The sequence below is a fragment of the Haliotis cracherodii genome, unplaced genomic scaffold (genome assembly GCF_022045235.1).
Source record: "Haliotis cracherodii isolate W230 unplaced genomic scaffold, xgHalCrac1.p SCAF_14, whole genome shotgun sequence".
In the NCBI taxonomy this organism is placed as follows: domain Eukaryota; kingdom Metazoa; phylum Mollusca; class Gastropoda; order Lepetellida; family Haliotidae; genus Haliotis; species Haliotis cracherodii.
The window spans coordinates 28,232,998-28,253,619 of NW_027266269.1; the positions used below are offsets into that span (position 1 = coordinate 28,232,998).

Sequence of the window (20,622 nt, forward strand, 5' to 3'; positions counted from 1 at the left end):
ACTCAGCAATATTCCAGCTATATGACGGCGGCCTGTAAATAATCGAGTCTGGACCAGACAATCCAGTGATTAATATCATGAGCATCGATCCACGCATTTGGGATCGATGACATGTAACAACCAAGTCAGCGAGCCTGACCACCCGATCCCGTTCGTCGCCTCTTACGACAAGCATAGTCACCTTTTACGGCAAGCATTGGTTGCTGAAGACCTATTCTACCCCGGCGTCTTCACGGGCCTAATGGCAATGGGACACTGTAAGCTGTGATGTGGTATGAAAAGCAAATCTTGCCAAATATCCTCAGTCTGCCCACTCATAAGACAGTCTGTTCAACTCCTAGAATTCTGGCAGGGGCTAGTCCTTATGGGGCTTATCCCGGTTCGCCCCGATTATGTTTCTAGGTTTGTCAGCACAATACCCGTGGTCGTGGGTTTCACCAAAGTGGTAAACGTCTGAGACCTGCATCACATCGGGCTTTCCTCACACATTAAGCTGACAAGCCGAGATATAAATTGAATACTGTTAAGAGCGGCGTTAAACCCAACTCACTCACTCACACACTTTAAATGTGTTACGGTTTGGTAAGTGAAACCTGAAAGTCATGAACAATTCTACTTTCGACCTGATGTGCAATCTGTGCGATAGTTCTCACGTCGCTATCCATTCTTCGACTGAAACTTTGAAACGCAAATTGTATATACCAGATCCTAGTACATTTATGCATTTATTTGATAATTGATCGAAAGGTGCTAACCAAACAGTGGTGAAGGGACGTCCTCGATTACAAATCCTTCTACCCAGAAAGCCCCTAGCGTCAAAAGCGGCCCGATCATCCGTCAAAACAGAAGTGACGTCTCACAACCAGGATGTGGTTAAAGAGCAGTGGCTGAACAGAAGCAAATCAAAGCTATGAAAGGGCATGCAGGTGAAAAATTTGTCAAATCGAAGAAAGTTCGTTGTGAAGGAAAGACCAAAAACCACCTTAATGCAATCCCTTCTGGAGTATGACATGGCAGTCAGCTTCAACGCCAACTGTTTTACCAAGATACAAGAGGCACGGTGGCAGATTAATGATCCTTATACTGGTGAAAAACGATGGGCTCATCAACCGCGGAAGCAGTAGATGGGGAAAAACTGGACTACTAGCATTTACCTGGTCAAGAGTGCCCACTCGACTACCTGCATATACCTGATCAAACATGCCCACTCCACTACCCGCGTATACCTGGTGAAATATGCCCACTGGACTACCTGCATATACCTGTTCAAGAATGCCTACTCCACTACCCGCGTATACCTGGTGAAACATGCCCACTGGACTACCTGCATATACCTGTTCAAGAATGCCCACTCCACTACCCGCGTATACCTGGTCACACATGCCCACTCGACTACCTGCATATACCTGGTCAAACATGCCCACTGGACTACCTGCATATACCTGGTCAAGAATTCCCCCTCGACTACCTGCATATACCTGGTCAACAATGCCCCCTCGACTTCCGGCATATACCTGGTCAAGAATGCCCCCCTCGACTACCTGCATATACCTGATCAAGAATTCCCACTGGAGTATTAGTATTCACCTGGTCCCGCTTGCCCTCTCCACTACCCGCGTATACCTTGTCCAGCTTGCCCTCTCCACTACCCGTGTATACCTGATGCAGCTTGCCCTCTCCACTACCAGCGTATACCTGGTCCAGCTTGCCCTCTCCACTACCCGCGTATACCTGGTCCAGCTTGCCCTCTCCACTACCAGCGTATACCTTGTCCAGCTTGCCCTCTCCACTACCCGCGTATACCTGGTCTAGCTTGCCCTCTCCACTACCCGCGTATACCTTGTCCAGCTTGCCCTCTCCACTACCCGCGTATACCTTGTCCAGCTTGCCCTCTCCACTACCCGCGTATACCTTGTCCAGCTTGCCCTCTCCACTACCGGGGTATACCTTGTCCAGCTTGCCCTCTCGTCACACATGCCCACTCGACTACCTGCATATACCTGGTCAAACATGCCCACTGGACTACTTGCATATACCTGGTCAACAATGCCCACTGGACTACCTGCATATACCTGGTCAACAATGCCCACTGGACTACCTGTATATACCTGGTCAACAATGCCCACTGGACTACCTGCGTATACCTGGTCAACAATGCCCCCCTCGACTACCCGCATATACCTGGTCAACAATGCCTACTCAACTACCCGCATATACCTGGTCAAGAATTCCCCCCTCGACTTCCGGCATATACCTGGTCAACAATGCCCCCCTCGACTTCCTGCATATACCTGGTCAAGAATGCCCCCTCGACTACCTGCATATACCTGGTCAACAATGCCCACTCAACTACCCGCATATACCTGGTAAAGAATGCCTCTCGACTACCCGGATATACTTGGTCAAGAATTCCCCCTCGACTACCTGCATATACCTGGTCAACAATGCCCCCTCGACTTCCGGCATATACCTGGTCAAGAATTCCCACTGGAGTATTAGTATTCACCTGGTCCCGCTTGCCCTCTCCACTACCCGCGTATACCTTGTCCAGCTTGCCCTCTCCACTACCCGTGTATATCTGATGCAGCTTGCCCTCTCCACTACCAGCGTATACCCGGTCCAGCTTGCCCTCTCCACTACCCGCGTATACCTAGTCCAGCTTGCCCTCTCCACTACCCGCGTATACCTAGTCCAGCTTGCCCTCTCCAATACCGGGGTATACCTTGTCCAGCTTGCCATCTCCACAACCCGCGTATACCTGGTCCAGCTTGCCCTCTCCACTACCCGCGTATACCTGGTCCAGCTTTCCCTCTCCACTACCCGCGTATACCTGGTCCAGTTTGCCCTCTCCACTACCCGCGTATACCTGGTCCAGATTGCCCTCTCCACTACCCGCGTATACCTGGTCCAGCTTGCCCTCTCCACTACCCGCGTATACTTGGTGTTTCGTGCAGACGTTGAGCAATGATTGAATAACATCATTTTTATGTCTTTATTGTCGCGTGCATGTACGAGGTGTCAATGATTGGACGGTAGTGAGAGAATGAGAGAGTTGGGGATAAACGTCGCTTTACACAATATTTCAGTTAAATGGCAACGTGTCAGGCTCCATCTAGGAGGAAGTCCCGAAATGATGCGGGTCTCAGACATTCACTTCTTTTCTAAAACCCATCATCACGAGCGTGGTGCTAACAAACCTAAAAATATAATCAGTCGAACCGGGGATCGAAACCGAACTGCACACGAAGTTGCGAAAAACCTACACCGGGCCACCCGTGCCTCAGCAGATAATAAGACCATAGGTCGGTTACACCAAAAGCGTAATTTCAATCATCCCCATAAATATGACCGCTGAATGATTTGAACAGGTAGTGTACTAGATCCGAATTTTTCACACAATATATACATGTACAGTAAACTACACAATGACGAAGGCAGAAAAATAAAATGTATTGACACAGAGTAGAATTTCGCTGTATGACGGCGGTCTGTACATAATCGAGTCTGGACCAGACAGTCCAGTGATTGACATGTTGAGCATCGATCAACGCAATTGGGATCGATGACAGCGAGCCTGACCACCCGATCCCGTTAGTCGCCTTTTACGACATGCATAGTCACCTTTTACGGCAAGCATGGGTTGCTAAAGACCTATATTACCCCGGATCTTCACGGGTCGGTCTGTACATGATTGAGTCTGGCCAGACAATCAATGATTGACATAATGAGCATCGGTCTAAGCAATTGGGATGCGATGACCAAGTCACCGTGCCTGACCACCCGACTCCGTCAGTCGCCTCTTGCGACAAGTATGGGTTACTGAATACCTATTCTACCCCGGATCTTCACGGGTCAAAATATCAAGGTCAAAGAAGCTGTTAGACATATATCACAAAATACACCCTGTGATGCGGAAATGAGCTTGTACAGACATAGTGGAAAGTGCGGCTAAATGATAGTAGACCCGTGAAGATCCTGGTTGGAATAGGTCTCCAGCAACCCATGCTTGCCGTAAAAGGCCACTATGCTTGTCGTAAAAGGCGACTAACGGGATCGGGTGGTCAGGCTCGCTGTCATCGATCCCAATTGCGTTGATCGATGCTCAACATGTCAATCACTGGATTATCTGGTCCAGACTCGATTATTTACAGACCGCCGTCATATAGCTGAAATATTGCTGCGTCCGGTGTCAAACAACAAAAAACAAAAACACTACCACATCACAAGTGGTAGTGCTGGTAGTGATAGTCTCATTTGTGGTAACACGACACTGCCCTCTGTTACAGGTGCTCTGGGCGGACTCTCCGCGGGGATGATCGTGGTGGGCGGGGCCCTGGGAGCTGGTCTGTCATATGTATTTTTTAAATAAGGTAAGCCGACAAATATTTCCGAAGATAATAGATAAAATTTATTATTTACAGACCGCCGTCATATAGCTGGAAATTTCCTGAGTGCGGCGTTAAACAACAAACAACCAAAACTAAATGATAGCTGCAGTGTATGGGCAAGGAAATGGACTCACAATGCACACATCTGTAATAAAATACATAATCTTATTTTTAAATGCAACAACTTGTTTACCGTGGCTGTGACATGTGTTTATATCACACAACTTCTGAGGTGTAATGTTTGAATGCAAGTCACACCTGATTTCTGAGAGGCTGTGACGGAGTAAGGAGAAACGCGATGTGAAAACCAATCCAACCAATGCTATTCCACCTGTCTATATGGGCGTTGCATCACGGACACTTCTCGTGGGAGGAAACCGGAAGTGCTTAAAACAGACACCTTTGCGAATCATAATCACTCAATGGTATGTAGTTGTAAAGGAAGATGGAAGGACAAACAGGGCCACCGTTAAAGGAGAGGACAAGAGGCTTTTACTTGAGTGTCCCCTGTGCCTGTGCTTTGATCCTGTTGGCGGTGATATTGGCTGCTGTCGTGGGCATTGTTGTATTCATTGCAGAACCACGCCATGCTGTGTGTCAGTGCCACATGCCCAATGCGTCACTTCCGGTCGGGGGGATACGGAGCAGAGAGGAGCTCCACGGATTTCCTTATTCAAGTAAGTATCCCATTATTACGTTAATAGTGAGTGAGTATGGTTTTACGCCGCTTTTAGCAATATTCCAGCAATATCACGGCAGGGGGCACCAGAAATGGGCTTCACACATTTTACCCATGTGGGGAATCGAACCCGGGTCTTCAGCGTGTCTTCAATGGTGCTTGGATGTACCTTTGATTGCTGTGTAAAGTCACGCCTAAACGTCTTAAAACACCGCCCCCGTCGCGTTGTGGTAGAACGTCCGCCCGAAAAGCCGAAGGTCCGAGGTTTGATTCCCGGCCGCGTCATAGCAAAAGACGTTATAAGATTGTATTTAGTGTTACCCTGCCTGGCGCTCGGCATTAAGAGGCTGACACAAAGACTGGCAGGTTTGGAGTCAGTATACTGTGTCTGAGTGGGATATTCATGTTAAACTGCGGCAGTGGGGTAGCACTTTAAATCTAGGCAGGTAAAAGGTAATACTGTATGAATACTGTATGTGTAGATAAAACATATAAGTATCAGTTTTTTTAATTTAATAAACATCAACAATAATCGATTAGACAATGTATGTGTCAATATCCCCGTTGGAATCCAGGTAAGAATATAAGCCCCAGCCAATCTGTGCTGGTTGTTAGTGACGAACTAATGGATCGGGTGGTCAGACTCATTTACTTGTTTGATAGCCTGATATCGTACCCCGACTGCGTGGATGGTTGCTCATGCCTACAATCATTGGTTGTCTGTGCCAGGGTGAATTATGTACAGACCACTGACACACAGTTGGAATACTGCTGTGTGCGGCGTTATAATTATGTTGTTAAATTATCATCAACTTCCGTAGTTGATGAAGAGTGAGTGAGTATGGTTTTCCGTCGCTTGTAGCAACATTCCAGCAATATCATGGCGGGGGACACCAGAAATGGACTTCACACATTGTACCCATGTCGGCAATCGAACCCTGGTCTTCGGCGTGACGATCGAACGCTATAACCACTAGGCTACCCGCCCGCCCCAGTTGATGAAGAAATGAGGAGAATGGGGTTTAGCGTCGTGCTCAAGATTATTGAACTTATATAGCGACTGTGTGTGTGTGTGTGTGTGTGTGCGTGCGCACGCGCGCGCGTGTGTGTGTGTATGTGTGTTTGTTTGTGTGTGTGTGTGTATGTGTGTGGCTGCTTGTACTGCTTGGATTGATATTGTAAACTTAATATATTTTCAATTCTAAATCAAACGTGAAAAAATCAACTAAAAGGTATAGTTTCTTTAGTCCCTCTTGTCTTGTTTGTTTCATTTTAGCGGGGGCGGTAGTGTAGCCTAGTGGTTAAAGCGTTCACTCGTCACGCCGAAGACCTGGCTTCGATTCCCCATCGGAGACCATTTCTAGAATCCCCATCAAAACCCATTCCTGTCCCCCTTCTTGCTATTGCTGGAATATTTCTAAAAGCGGCGGAAAACCATATTCACTAACTCACACATGTAAGCGACCCTCTTACTTAAATGTATAGCGTATTTTGCCTGGTAGTTTAGATACCCATGTTGACACAGCCCAGCTGTGCGCTACCACAGAGGTGTGCCACGTGGTCTGTGATACTGGGAAACATATAATACAATGGGAACATTTCCAGAATGTATGAAGCTGTATTATGGGGTGAGTGAGTTGGGCTTAACGCCGCTTTTAACAGTATTCCAGTCATATCGCGGCGTAGCTGTATCATGAATTATCAGAGCACAAGCGTACACACAATTCGGTATGACACTACAGCAAGGCGCTTCATAAAACAGTTGGTGTTTATAATATTATGCATAATTAGTGTCTGTTGTGTATCAAAACTTCTCGTTTTTATGTTAACACTTATTGAGAGTGTGGTTTTTGAGACGCTACCATTAATGCTATGAAGTCCCGCGAGACTATTGCAAATGTCGCGAGACTTGTATCCTTGCATAAATCAGTTACGAAGTGCCCGTCGACGGTATCAACTTATATATTATTTTAGCAGCGGAACAAAGCTTCCTTCGACTCCCGTGTATGCCGGCGGTAGTATGAAGACGAGAACTCGGTTAACTCGATTTGTTTGTTGTTTTATAGTCGCCAGTTGTTTTATAGACGGTCCAGGGTCCCGTTATACAAAGCAATCTTAGCGCTAAGGTGAACGTAAATCCCATACCTTAACCTAGACTTACGACAGTCCTAGCGCTATGGTTGTTTTGTACAACGGCACCCAGGGATTGATATAATGAGCAATGATACACGCCGTTTGGGTACATGTACATCAATCAACGAAGTCACCGAGCCCGACAACAGATCCATACGACCAGCATAGTTTGCTGGGGACCAATTCTCATCCGGAACCCACGCGTACGTGGTTGTATTAACATAAAATATAAGATAGCTGCGCGATAAATCGCAAAGACAATAAAGAACGAAGCGTGGTTTATTTCACGATAAAACATTGTTCTATCATGACGTCATTTCTGGAGATTCGAACGTGCGCTCGCAACTTGATGACGTCGTATATTAGACGACGTATTCTTTGAGAGGGGATTGTCTTGTGAGTTGTTCCCGATAGATGTAGCTGAGCAACGCAGATAAACGCGATGGCCGAACGATCACACTCAAAAGCAAGGGAGATATGCCAATCGTCACTGGGAGAAAAGGTACAGGTAATGGACAAGGGGATTGTGAGAGTATGCAGGAAATACCCACCTGTGCATAAAATGGACTTGTCCGACATTGCAGAGGTCGCATTCTATTGAGGGAGTCATAATTATTAATACGGGTGGTTATTTTAAACGCTTGTACATGTCATCATCATCCTTATTGATGCTGTAGTCTGAGCTCCAGATAAGCTTTTGGTGTTTTTACACATGTTGGTATTTAAGTTAAATATTTAAAAACACTATTCATCTAGTCCCTGCAAACTGGTGTCGTGTGGGTTCGAGAGATTTATAGGACTCAAAAATACCGCGATACTTCCACAAAAATGTGATGGCAAATGATCATGATGTAACTGTCATCGTGGAGTTTGGCAAGGTTGACGAAATGCCCGTATATAATTTCAAAATGAGTTGCTGATTTGCTAATCGAATACGCAGGGTTACTTCACAATATTTTGATGATATGCTCAAGTTTTATTTTTGCAGGGTATCTGTAATGTTCGTTGCGTATTTGATACGCTTGGATTTTATTTTACTGCGTATTTCTGATGCGTATTTTACGCAGATACGCAGCTTATCTGGAGCTCTGTGTAGTGAGTGAGTTAAAATTTAATGTCGCGTCAGCATAACTTCAGCCATATAACGACGAGTAAAGATGCTGTACATAATGTTGATATCTCACATAAGAAATAAACGACGAGTGCTCCCCTCGTGGTTTATTCTCCCTCCAGTGTTTATTGTACGGTAAACAACTCCCACTCGTCGTTTATTTCTTAAATAATGGTGGGAAAATGAAATGTTCTTAACGAGCAGGCCTAAAAGTACGTTTGTGTCACTGGATATAGGCGCTGTGATATCTCAAGCACTCCGAGTTAAGTACTTCCGGTATATGGATGAGTTCTGCGACTGGCGGAGGATGGAGCCCAGTCCATGTGTACAAAACGGTAGCAACTGCATGCTATCCTTAATGGTTTCGACATAGTGGGCTATCGTTGAACTGGGCACCATGTGTACTGTCTTAAAGCTATACAGAAAGCCATTGATAGGTGTTGATTTATATTATATATTTTGTCCTGCAACAATGTTATTAGATTTGTGTAGAAAGCGCATTCAATTTGGAATCCCCCGTTGGTGTCGTATTTCAGCTAGATTTTAGTTCACGTGTATCATATGTTTAATGTGTTTATAGACCGCCTCCGTGGTCTAGTGGTAGAGCGTCCGCCCGGAGAGCGGAAGGTCCGGGGTTCGATCCCCGACCGCGTCATACTAAAAGATGGTATCTGTTGTTACCCTGTCTGGCGCTCGGCATTAAGGGGCTAAAACAAGAACTAGTCGGCTCGGAGTCAGTATACCAAGTGGGGTATTTATGTTAAACTGCGGCATGGTATCTCTGTGAGCTAGCACTATAAAACGGATTGGTACGGACTAGTACAAGCAGCCACACAAACATACACACGTGCATGCACGTCACTATATAAGTGGGACGCGACGTTAAACTCCATTTCACATCACCTAAAAGTTGATTTCGCTTCAAACAAATACCCCCAAAAGAAGATAATTTTAATAATGTTTTACCACATATCAACACAATCAGATAACGCATAAAATACATAATACGATTTTGCTTCAATACTAACTGTAACCATATTTTGTTTCAATTAATACTGTCCGCCCGGAGAGCGGAAGGTCCGGGGTTCGATCCCCGGTCGCGTCATACCAAAAGACGTTAAAAGATGGTACTTGTTGTTACCCCTGTCTGGCGCTCGACATTAAGGGGCTAAAACCAGGACTGGTCGGCTCGGAGTCAGTATACTGTGTCTGAGTGGGGTATTCATGCTAAACTGCGGCATGGTATCTCAGTGAGCTAGCACTATAAATCGGCATCAGTCCGGACTAGTACAAGCAGCTACACACACACACGTGCATGCACGTCGCTATATAAGTGCAATAATCTTGGACGCGACGTTAAACCCAATTTCACCTCACCTCAATTAATACTGGATCAAGTTGTCGCTTCAATCATTACACATCGCGATTTTGGTTCATATTTCTACCGAACTAGATATCTCTTTAATATAAATAATTAATGCAATTAGATTATGTTATAAATAGTGCACAGGATTCCATGGCATATGATTGGAAAACCATGCAATGTTTAAGCGTTTACGTTGCCATGAAACTGAAGTAATTTGGCCACGCCAAATGGTGGACTACTTTGGTAGCGTGCGTTATATTATTGCGCTGTGCGATATTACCGAGTTCGAATCATTGTTTACAGTTTTTTATGTTCATGACTAAATATGTACTATGGGAAGTTATTTTTGTTGACTTATTTGACTAATTGCGTAGATCGATGCTCATGATGTCAATCACTGGATTGTCTGGATTAAACAACAAACAAACAAAACCTTTTTGAGTCAGTTATATACAGTTTGCAATTATATGTTTAAGGCAAAGATTACCTAACGAATTCCACAATGATATCAACGCTGGCATTGTCGGCTTCGTCCCAACACACGTCATCAACGTCAACATCATCCTCGGCTACGTCTGCTACCACGACAACGACCACACAGCCGCTGCCTGTAAACAAAACCCTCCCCGGTCATGTCGAACCTTATCACTACAATATGGAGCTGTTCATTGACATCTTCCAATGTAATTCATCATTATTCAAACTCCACGGCAACGTATCTATCTTCCTTGACGTAAAAACACCGACGGCGAATATTATTCTTCATGCCAAAGAGCTAACCATTTTCAGACAATCTCTTTCTTTAAAACCACTGAGAACCTATCAGTGCGCTCCAGGAATTGTTGATGCAATCTATGATAAAGAGGAGGAGTTTTATACCGTTGTGTTAGACGAGAAGTTGACTGTAGGCGAGAGGTACGAGTTGGCTATTCGTTATGAGGACAAGCTGACGTCATCACCATTCGGAATATCGTTCGGCTACGACACAGACGAGGCTGGACAAAAACAGTGAGTACATGTACCAGGTTATCATTGTTACTATATATACTTTGTTTGTTTGTTTGTTTGTTGTTTAAAGACACGCAATCAACAAAGTCACCTGACCACCTGATCCACATTTTGTCAACAACCGGTTGATGTGGTCTTGTAAACCTATTGAAAAGTAATTTCGCGGATGTTGCACTGCTGTGTAAAAATACATGTACTGATATGTTATGAAATGTTAATGCCAGTTTTATAGTGCACGGCCACTGAGATACCATGCAGCAGTTTAACACGGATTCTCCACTCAGATACAGTATACTGATTGCGAACCTACCAGTCCTTGTTTTAAGCCCCTTAATGCCGAGCGTCAGACAGGGTAACAACAAGTACCATCTTTAACATGTTTTGGTCGGGCATGGAACCACTGACCTTCTGCTCTAACCGCTAGATCAGGGAACTGAATTAACTGGCATCGTGAGACTTCATGTCCCCCTGTGGTGTCGTGTTAGCAGGGAGGGGGCGAGTGTCAGGCTCAGTGAGGGACAATAAACTACAGTAAACTACGTTTATAATGAACACGCTTATGACGAAGTGACGGATATAGCGAACTTACTTTCTTGTCCCGACTATTGACTGTAGTTATTATGTATATTTGCTTATAACGAACTAAAAGTAGTGGTCCCTTTGAGTTCGTTATTTCCGTAGTTTACTGTAGTGGCAAAGACATCACGACTGTCCCACCTAATTCGCTTACAGTAATTTAAAGTACTAAAGTGAACGTCTGCGAGGTTAACACTGCGTGTACCTGGCGACTAGATGCGTCGAGTGGTCAAATTCGACGACGTGGTCCATTGCATGTCACCGTACCTTGGCGACACAGTATACTTTCCCCGAGCCGACCTGTCCTTGTTTTAGCCCCAGAATTGTGAGCGCAAGGCAGGGCAAAAAGAGGAATAATTTTTAACGTATCTTGGTATGACTATCGACCCTCCGCTCTGTTTTGCGCGTAAATACTTTTTGCAAAGACGAAAGGGTATTGAGACTTGGCCTTTGGTATACGTTATCAATGCATAGAATTCAAGGTAAATGTCTTGCATTGTTATATTTTGCAGCATTTAGTTCTGCGTCCTGAGTGAGTGAGTGAGTTGGGTTTAACGCCGCTTTTAACAGTATTCCAGTTATATCACGGCGTGTCAGCTTAATGTGGGAGGAAAGCCCGAAGTGATGCAGGTCGCAGACGTTCACCACTTCGGTGAAACCCACGAGCACGGGTATGGTGCTGACAAACCTAGAAACATAATCGGGGCGAACCGGGATTCGAACCCACAATCATAGGTTTCTGGCGCGCCCAAGGGACGCAACTCTGCCCAGCGAATCGCGGCGCCTTAGACGACTGGGCCACCCGTGCCCCTCTGCGTCCTGAAGAATGATACATTGTTATAACACGAAACTTATCATTATTATTTTTAGCATATTTTTATGACCATAACACATTCCCATCACATCAATGTTATCAATGAATGCGGACAAAGCAAGGCAGCATAACTACAGCTGGTAATGTTAATTTATGAAGAAAATACTGTTCCGTTTAGAAAAAAACCTGACGAACTAAACAGAGAAACACTTGACACATAAGAATGTATGATATTTTCTCTTTGTTCTACTCTTGTTTGGGGGGCACAGTCGTCTAAGGCGCCGCGATTCGCTGTGCAGAGTTGCGTCCCATGGAAACGCCAGAAACCTATGATTGAGTGTGTTTGGTTTAACGCCACTTCTAATAGCATTAATTATATCGCGGCGTGTCAGCTTAATGTAGGAGGAAAGCCCGAAGTGATGCAGGTCTTAGACGTTTGCCACTTTGTTGAAATCCATGAGCACAGGTATGGTGCTGACAAACCTAGAAACATAATCTGGGCGAACCAGGATTCGAACCTACAATCAAAGGTTTCTGGCGTGCCCAAGGGACTCAACTCTGCACTGCGAATCGCGGCGCCTTAGACGACTGGGCCACCCGTGCCCCCTTTATCTTATGTGTAATCGTGTCATATAACTTTTGTGGAATAACTTTGTCTAATTGTGTCATAGATACTTTGCGGTGAGCCAGTTCCATCCATCTGCAGCACGACAAGCTATTCCCTGTTTCGACGAACCTCGCTATAAGACTACCTTCAACATAACGCTGGTGAGGAAAGTGGGGAATTATACCTCGTGGTCCAACACGGACATCATCCGGCAGGATCCAAGGTGTGAATAGAGCTGCATCATCAACATCATCATAATAAGTCATAGTGAGTGAATGAGTATGGTTTTACGCCGCTTTTAGCAATATTCCAGCAATATCACGGCGGAGGACACCATAAATGAGCTTCACACATTGTAGCCATGTCGGTAATGGAACCCGGGTCTTCGGCGTGACGGGCGAACGCATTAACCACTCGGCTACCTGACCGCCCCTAATAATTCATAATTACGACTTGGCAATGTAAGGCTGCGTTGTCAAAGACACTAATTGAAGGTATATAGATATTGCCAGGCAGTTGATAAGCCGACTACAGTTATCATTATTTTGTCAAAAAATGAGTTTCTTATATTTACATAATCAGAGGTGATTTAAAAACATATCATGTTTCAGGGGAGACAACTTTGTTGCCGACGTCTACAAGACAACACCAAAGATGTACATCGACATCCTCGCCTTCGCTGTTGTCAACTACGACTACATGGAAAACGTCACTTCCACAGGGGTCACGGTAAGACGCATCAGATCATACACCATTCAGAATTACAGTCTTCATGGATGCTTGATAGTAAAAAATGATTAAATACGACAAAACCATTTCCATAATTTTAAGAAATAACATGTATAATAATAATAATTTCATAATGTAATATATTACTTTCAAACACATTGGAGCTTGCGATCGTTTTCTATGGAACAGCAAACTACGGTTATAAAAAACTCTATAAAAAATAACTACCACTAATTTTAGTTCGTAATAACCGTAGTTCGTTATAAGCATACATACAACATTTATCATCCAAAACTGGCTCACACAGGAGATATCGCTTGGATGAGATCAAGCGATTTGTTACTTGCCCGTGAAGAGATCACCCGTTTAATAAACATACAGCTGTAAAACACATTGTGTAATACCAAAACGCGTGCTTATATGTACTCTCGGAACACGTTTCACGAACAAATATTGAAAGCTCTCAACATCCCTTGGCTTATTCAACGACATTGCGTGTGGAGATGATAGATAGCTGAGAGGAGCTTATGCACACTCGATGACCCGCGCAACCTTGTTGCTAGGCTGACGTCACATGGCATTGTTTCGCCGATGGATCTTCCACAAATTACGTCATCGGGTATTGAAACGTGATTGTTAACTTTGAGGTGCAAGGCCCCGTTCCACAAGGCATTCGTATTGTAGCTCAACTACACTCGTTGGTCTAAGTTAAAGTATGTGAATTGCGATAACCTCAGCGCTACGATAATTTTGTGGAACGGACGCCTGAATTCTAAAGGTGGACCGTTGTATGGTATTAAATTCATACGTTTAAACTTTTGACGTGTTTGAAGTATTACTCAATCGGATTATGCCGTGGATCGGGTAGGTGTCAGCCTATTCACACTCAACAGTATAATTCGAAAAACGGTATTAATGGCAAGTAATAAATAAAATACTAAACTCGCTCCCGTCACGTGAATTCGTGAATAGTTGTGGTATCTGACGAGCTTTCGCTCGTCAGATACCATAACTATTCACTCGTTTCATAAAATTGGTATTACACGGAAGCTCGTTTAGTATTCTAAATATCTACACTGTAGTTATCGATGCAATGAAATTGCACCACAATGCTTTGCAAAATATTGTGACGTCATTCGTTACCATGACGTCACAATCAAGTGCCATCATTAATTGCTCTGCTACTGAAGCTGTTAGCAGTACTTTTTACACGTAAGACACTGCTTATAACTCTCTACAAACTGAAAAAGTTGGAAGAATGATGTTGGATGATAAATAAAATCTTACAGTCGTGTCTTTTGATATCAAATATATCAACACTCGTTGATATATTTAATATCAAAAGTCACTCGGGTGTGACTCTCTTTATATGACCAAAAAATAAGTTATATCGGTCAGTTCGTTATAAGCGTGTTCGTTATAAACGTAGTTTACTGTATGTGCATTCAGATAATAAAAGCGACCTTTACATAATCATAAGATATTTCTGTGTAAAGGTGACCACCGTAGGTGTCCGACTTTCCGACTTTCGAATTTTAGAATTTCCTAGTTTAAGTTTATTTTGTTAAAAATATAAAAAGTGTATTGAAATATATGCACTGTAACAGTAGTTTACTGTAAGATATCTTTGTTTTGTATTTCAGTATCGCACTATATCTAAGCCGGGCACGACGGCTGAAGCAACAATGGCCCACCAGCAGGGAATACGGATATTCGAGTGGTTTAGCAAAAACCTGCAACCCCCCTATCCACTGTCAAAAATAGGTAACACTGAATTAAGTGAGGTGAATTTGGGCTCATCTACGCGTTCAAGACTATTGCACTTACATAGCGACGTCGTGCATGCGCGTGTGTGTGTGGCTGCTTGTTCTAGTCTGGACTAATGCCGGTTTTATAGTGCTAGCCCATTGAAATAATACCACAGTTTATCATGGACACCCCACTCAGACACAGTATACTGACTCCGAGCCGACCAGTTCTTGTTTAATCCCCTTAATGCCGAGCGCCAGGCAGGGTAAAAACAATTATCATCTGTTGACGTCATTTTGTATGACGCGGACGGGGATCGAACCACCTACATTTTGCATTCAGGGAAGGCGATCTCTGCAGTAGACCATAGAGTGAGTGAGTGAGTGAGTGAGTGAGTGAGTGAGTGAGTTGGGTTTAACGCCGCTTTTAACATTATTCCAGTTATATCGCGGTGTGTCAGCTTAATGTGGGAGGAAAGCCCGAAGTGATGCATGTCTCAGACGTTTACCACTTCGGCGAAACCCACGAACACGGGCATGGTGCTGATAAACCTACAAACATAATCGGGGCGAACCGGGATTCGAACCCACAATCATAGGTTTCTGGCGCGCCCAAGGGACGCAACTCTGCACAGCGAATCGCGGCGCCTTAGACGACTGGGCCACCCGTAGACCATAGAGGTCAATAGAGGGAGATTGTGATACTCTTCTTGTCCACCCGTGCCAATCCCAAGTAAGGATGAGGCGAGTGTTACTTAAATCGTGACTTATATTTCATCCGCTTATGAAAGGGGCATTTGTCTCTCATGCAATGCAAAAGTCCCAGCGAAAGGAGACTCACACTGTTAGTCGCCGTTTACGGTGTCATATCAGGTTAGCAGAAAAATATATTTCTGCTAACCTAATATGACACCGTATACGGCAACTTAAGACACCATAACGAATATATTATGCCGAAAAGTTCATCACCATTTGGTATCTTTAACTCACATGTCAAAACTTACAACTACAACCTGAGACGTTAAGGGTCAAAGGGAGACTACTCTTCAAACATCAGAGGCCAAACCTTGTTGATAATTTAAATTTATATATTCTTATTTAAGTCACGAACGTGATCCAATTAAAGATATTAAAACACCAAACAGAGTCGAATAACGAATTTCAGTACCAGAATTTTCAATGTAAAATATGTGAAGTGGGTGTTGAAAAATCCAAGATGGCTGTTACTGACGGTACAGGTCTCATATTAGGTCAGTGTCAACCATCTTGAATTTTTACTGACGGTATACGGGTTCATGTGGGGTCACTTGTTCTGCTCTCCGATTGGTCAATCTCACATTGAGGCATAATAAAACGTATTACATATGGTACTTATATTACTTATATCACGTATATTGCAATGTTCACACTTTCAGATAACATCGTCGTCAAGGGCCGAGTCTGGGCCGGCATGGAGAACTGGGGACTGCTCATATATAATGACATTCTGTTCAACCCCGCTGTCGACCCGAGGAAGCTTGAACAACAAACCATGCTTTTGCTTGCACACGAAATGTGTCATCAGGTAACACGTTGCAGTAAATGAAGGTGTACGTTGCCCAAAAAACACAGAAACCTTGTTTTATCGTTTTGGTAACGTTTCCATAAGGTTGCAATTACGTTCGAAATAACTTTTAAAAACTTAGATTTGTTACGTTTTGAAAACGTTTTGAAACAACGTTGACGGAAATATTCTGGAACCATCAATTTACCTCTTAAATCGTTTTGAAAACGTTTCTGTATGGTTACAATAACGTTCGAAAAAACATTTTAAGAACACTAATTTGTGAAGGTGTGTTTAACGTTTTCAAAACGTTCCGAAAAAAACGTTGTCGAGGAACGTTATGGAAACCTAAACATAACTTCATGGTTGAGAGTATCTGGTGTCTGTAGAGACATCTTTATTGAGGGACTTAATCTGGCATCGAACAATTTCTTTCTCAGTACTTCCAGTTAAGTCTTTGAAAGGCACTTAGAAGTGATACTCATATGGTAGAGGCTGGCCCAGTCGTCTAAGGCGTCGCGATTCGCTGTGCAGAGTTGTGTCTCTTGGGCACGCCAGAAACCAATGATTGTGGGTTCGATTCCCGGTTCGCCCCGATCTTGTTTCTAGGTTTGTCAGCACCATACCTGTGCTCGAGGGTTTCACCGAAGTGGTAAACGTCTGAGACCTGCATCACTTCGGGCTTTCCTCCCACATTAAGCTGACACGCCGTGATATAACTGGAATACTGTTTAAAGCGTGTTAAATCAAACTCACTCGCTCATATGGTAGAGAATCTATGATGTCAACTTCTTTATTATGAGAAACACAACGTTTTGGAGTATATACCTACTCCCTGAACAGGTGAATAAATGCTATGAGGCAGAGAACATATATGTGTACCTGTAAGAACAACAACTATAATAAGATAACTATGGAATACAGTAAGGGTAATTCTTGCGATCTCGCATTCTCGCGGTCTCAACCTTTGGAAACATGGTAAATATGCCCAAAACACGAGAATGCGGTCAAAATTCTCGTGTTTTGGGCATATTTATCGCGTTTCCAAAGGTCGAGATCGCGAGAATGCGAGATCGCGAGAATGTCCCTTACAGTATTCCATAGATAACAAAGGTGGAAACTATTACCTATCTGGGCTAACTACCCCCGGCCTCGCCTTTGTCCTTTGCTAACCACCTATTCCAGTATTCGAATCGTACACAAATAAATCCATTCACAAATCATTTCATTTGACTTGAATGTTTAGAATTTAAAAGGGATTTATGGAGGAAAGGGAAAACAAAGCCATCCTATTTTTAATACTTCATTTCATTGCCAAATGAACAAACAGATCTCTTCCTTCATTGTGATGTTTCGACTGTTTCAGTGGCTGGGGAACCTGGTCTCCCCGAAAACTTGGCGATGGTCGTGGCTGAGTGAGGGCTATGCAATGTTCTTTGAGGTTCACGTGATACACAGTCTTCATCCATCCCGGAGGGCGGTATGACACACATATATGTGTTTTTTCCAATACACACTTTACATTTTAATAGTCTGGAAAGTAGAATTCCACGCATATCGGGTTGTCATAGTTACATTTACTAAGACTTGGCGGGTTGTCATAGTTACAGCATACTCAGACATATCGAGCTGTCATAGCTGACGCACACATGGCAGGTTGCCACAGCAACATTGGCCTCAGACATAGCGGGTTGCCATAGGTACAGTGGACTCAAATTAAATAGTGTCAGGAATTTGGAATACTGTACTTTTAGTTACAATGGTTTCATGTATCGTTTCAGGATGAATTCTTTGTGGTAGACCGTCTTCATCGTGTGTTTATCGACGACGCAAACAAACACTGGCCAATAGTGAAGGATGAACCAAAGTTTGACAATATCCTATACTCCAAGGTAGCGAACATTTTCTCGTGTATATTGTTCTCACAATCAGATGTAATTGTTCGGACTCATGCACGTCGCTATATAAGTGCAATAATCTTGAACGCGACGTCAAACCCCATTTAACCACCATATAAGCCAAAGACGTATATAGATCAGTAATCAGAATAAATCCAAACAGAATGTCTTCGCTCGGTTGCCTAGCGATAGGGAATTACCCAAGATGCCATGCGCGCACACAGCCGGCCGATGTACCCCTGGTGCAGTCATCAGCGAAGACTGCTTATCCTTTGTATGTACGTCTTTGACTGAGCCTAGTCAAAAACTACATCGGCTTCAGGGGAACGAACTGAAGGTCGTTAAGAAACTTGGTCAATAAAAATGAGAAACATTGCGAATAAAACATCACTAGACATGACGTTTTCCCTTTTCTATTATATTTCCTGTTCTGCTAGGTATTGTTTTCTGTGCAGAAAATATCATCGTGTATATTTGTCTCGTAAACTGAACGGGAAATATCAATCCGCTGTACACACACTTTCTCCCGGATCTACGGGTGACTCAGTTAAAAGATACCAATGATATAACCTGGGGGTATTTTGAGGCAATTATCGTTAAAAGTTGTATCTTATACTATTACTTTTCCAGCAATGGTATATTCTAATAGCGGGTTACTTTATTTGCAGCTTTATAGATTAATGATATAAAATATTTATGATAACCCAAAGTGAAGCAATTTAATATATTGCCGGAATGTTTTCACCTTTTAACGCGTCAAAATATGGCATTTATGACATAGGTATCCATTCTCTATCAGCTGACACAGTTTCAAAGAGCCTGATATACAAACATGTGGTTTGTGTTGACAGGAAGGTAGTGTTGTCTGGATACACGTGTCGTAATATGCAGACATGTGGTTTATGTTGACAGGGAGTTCATGTGCTGTATGCATGACTTGATACACAACATGTGGTTTGTGTTGACAGGGAGGTAGTGTTGTCTGGATACACGTGTCGTGATATACAGACATGTGGTTTATGTTGACAGGGAGTTTATGTGCTGTATGCATGACTTGATACACAAACATGTGGTTTATGTTGACAGGGAATTTGTGTGCTGTATGCATGGCTTGATACACATACATGTGGTTTGTGTTGACAGGAAGGTAGTGTTGTCTGGATACACGTGTCGTGATATACAGACATGTGGTTTATGTTGACAGGGCGGTAGTGTGCTGTATGCATGACTTGATACACAACATGTGGTTTGTGTTGACAGGAAGGCAGTGTTGTCTGGATACACGTGTCGTGATATACAGACATGTGGTTTATGTTGACAGGGAATTTGTGTGCTGTATGCATGACTTAACACACAAACATGTGGTTTGTGTGGACAGGGAGTTTGTGTGCTGTATGCATGGCTTGATACACACATGTGGTTTGTGTTGACAGGAAGGTAGTGTTGTCTGGATACACATGTCGTAATATGCAGACATGTGGTTTGTGTTGACAGGGAGTTTATGTGCTGTATGCATGACTTGATACACGACATGTGGTTTATGTTGACAGGGAGTTTATGTGCTGTATGCATGACTTGATACACACCCATGTGGTTTGTGTTGACAGGGAGTTTATGTGCTGTATGCATGACTTAACACACAAACATGTGGTTTGTGTTGACAGGGAACTAGTGTTATGTATGCATGGCTTTGTATACAAACATGTGGTTTGTGTTGAAAGGGAGCTAGTGTTATGTATGCATGGCTTTGTATACAAACATGTGGTGTGTGTTGAAAGGGAGCTAGTGTTGTGTATGCATGGCTTTGTATACAAATATGTGGTTTATGTTGAAAGGGAGCTAGTGTTATGTATGCATGGCTTTGTATACAAACATGTGGTTTGTGTTGACAGGGAGCTAGTGTTGTGTATGCATGGCTTTGTATACAAATATGTGGTTTGTGTTGAAAGGGAGCTAGTGTACTGTATGCATGACTTAACACACAAACATGTGGTTTGTGTTGACAGGGAGTTTATGTGCTGT

General features: G+C 43.5%; 2 protein-coding genes across 2 annotated transcripts in view; one reads left to right on the forward strand and one right to left on the reverse strand.

Moving 5' to 3' along the window:
• Window positions 1-1,518: 1,518 nt before the first annotated feature.
• Window positions 1,519-3,934, reverse strand: LOC139460336 (uncharacterized). Its single transcript, XM_071241829.1, has 3 exons — window positions 3,901-3,934; window positions 2,723-2,937; window positions 1,519-1,962 (listed from the first exon to the last, which is right to left on the reverse strand). The coding sequence occupies exons 1-3, from the start codon at window positions 3,932-3,934 to the stop codon at window positions 1,519-1,521; spliced, it is 693 nt and encodes a 230-aa protein (XP_071097930.1).
• Window positions 3,935-4,828: 894 nt separating this feature from the next.
• Window positions 4,829-20,622, forward strand: part of LOC139460674 (aminopeptidase Ey-like) — a 33,583-nt gene continuing 17,789 nt past the window's right edge. Inside the window, exons 1-8 of the mRNA XM_071242154.1 lie at window positions 4,829-5,065; window positions 10,154-10,685; window positions 12,747-12,905; window positions 13,294-13,411; window positions 15,055-15,175; window positions 16,575-16,723; window positions 18,069-18,182; window positions 18,484-18,594. Of these exons, the coding sequence (XP_071098255.1) occupies window positions 4,834-5,065; window positions 10,154-10,685; window positions 12,747-12,905; window positions 13,294-13,411; window positions 15,055-15,175; window positions 16,575-16,723; window positions 18,069-18,182; window positions 18,484-18,594 (1,536 nt within the window). The 5' untranslated portion in view covers window positions 4,829-4,833. The remainder of the gene's footprint in view (window positions 5,066-10,153; window positions 10,686-12,746; window positions 12,906-13,293; window positions 13,412-15,054; window positions 15,176-16,574; window positions 16,724-18,068; window positions 18,183-18,483; window positions 18,595-20,622) is intronic.

What these genes read in the sequence shown, in the direction of transcription:
- LOC139460336 (XM_071241829.1), bottom strand. Translation starts at nt 3,934, where the DNA reads ATGTCTGTACAAGCTCATTTCCGCATCACAGGGT. An exon ending in TCATTTCCGCATCACAGGGT is followed by an intron (nt 2,938 to 3,900) that starts GTATTTTGTGAT and finishes CGAAACACCAAG; the next exon opens with TATACGCGGGTAGTGGAGAG. An exon ending in GAGATGGCAAGCTGGACAAG is followed by an intron (nt 1,963 to 2,722) that starts GTATACCCCGGT and finishes GTGTGACGAGAG; the next exon opens with GGCAAGCTGGACAAGGTATA.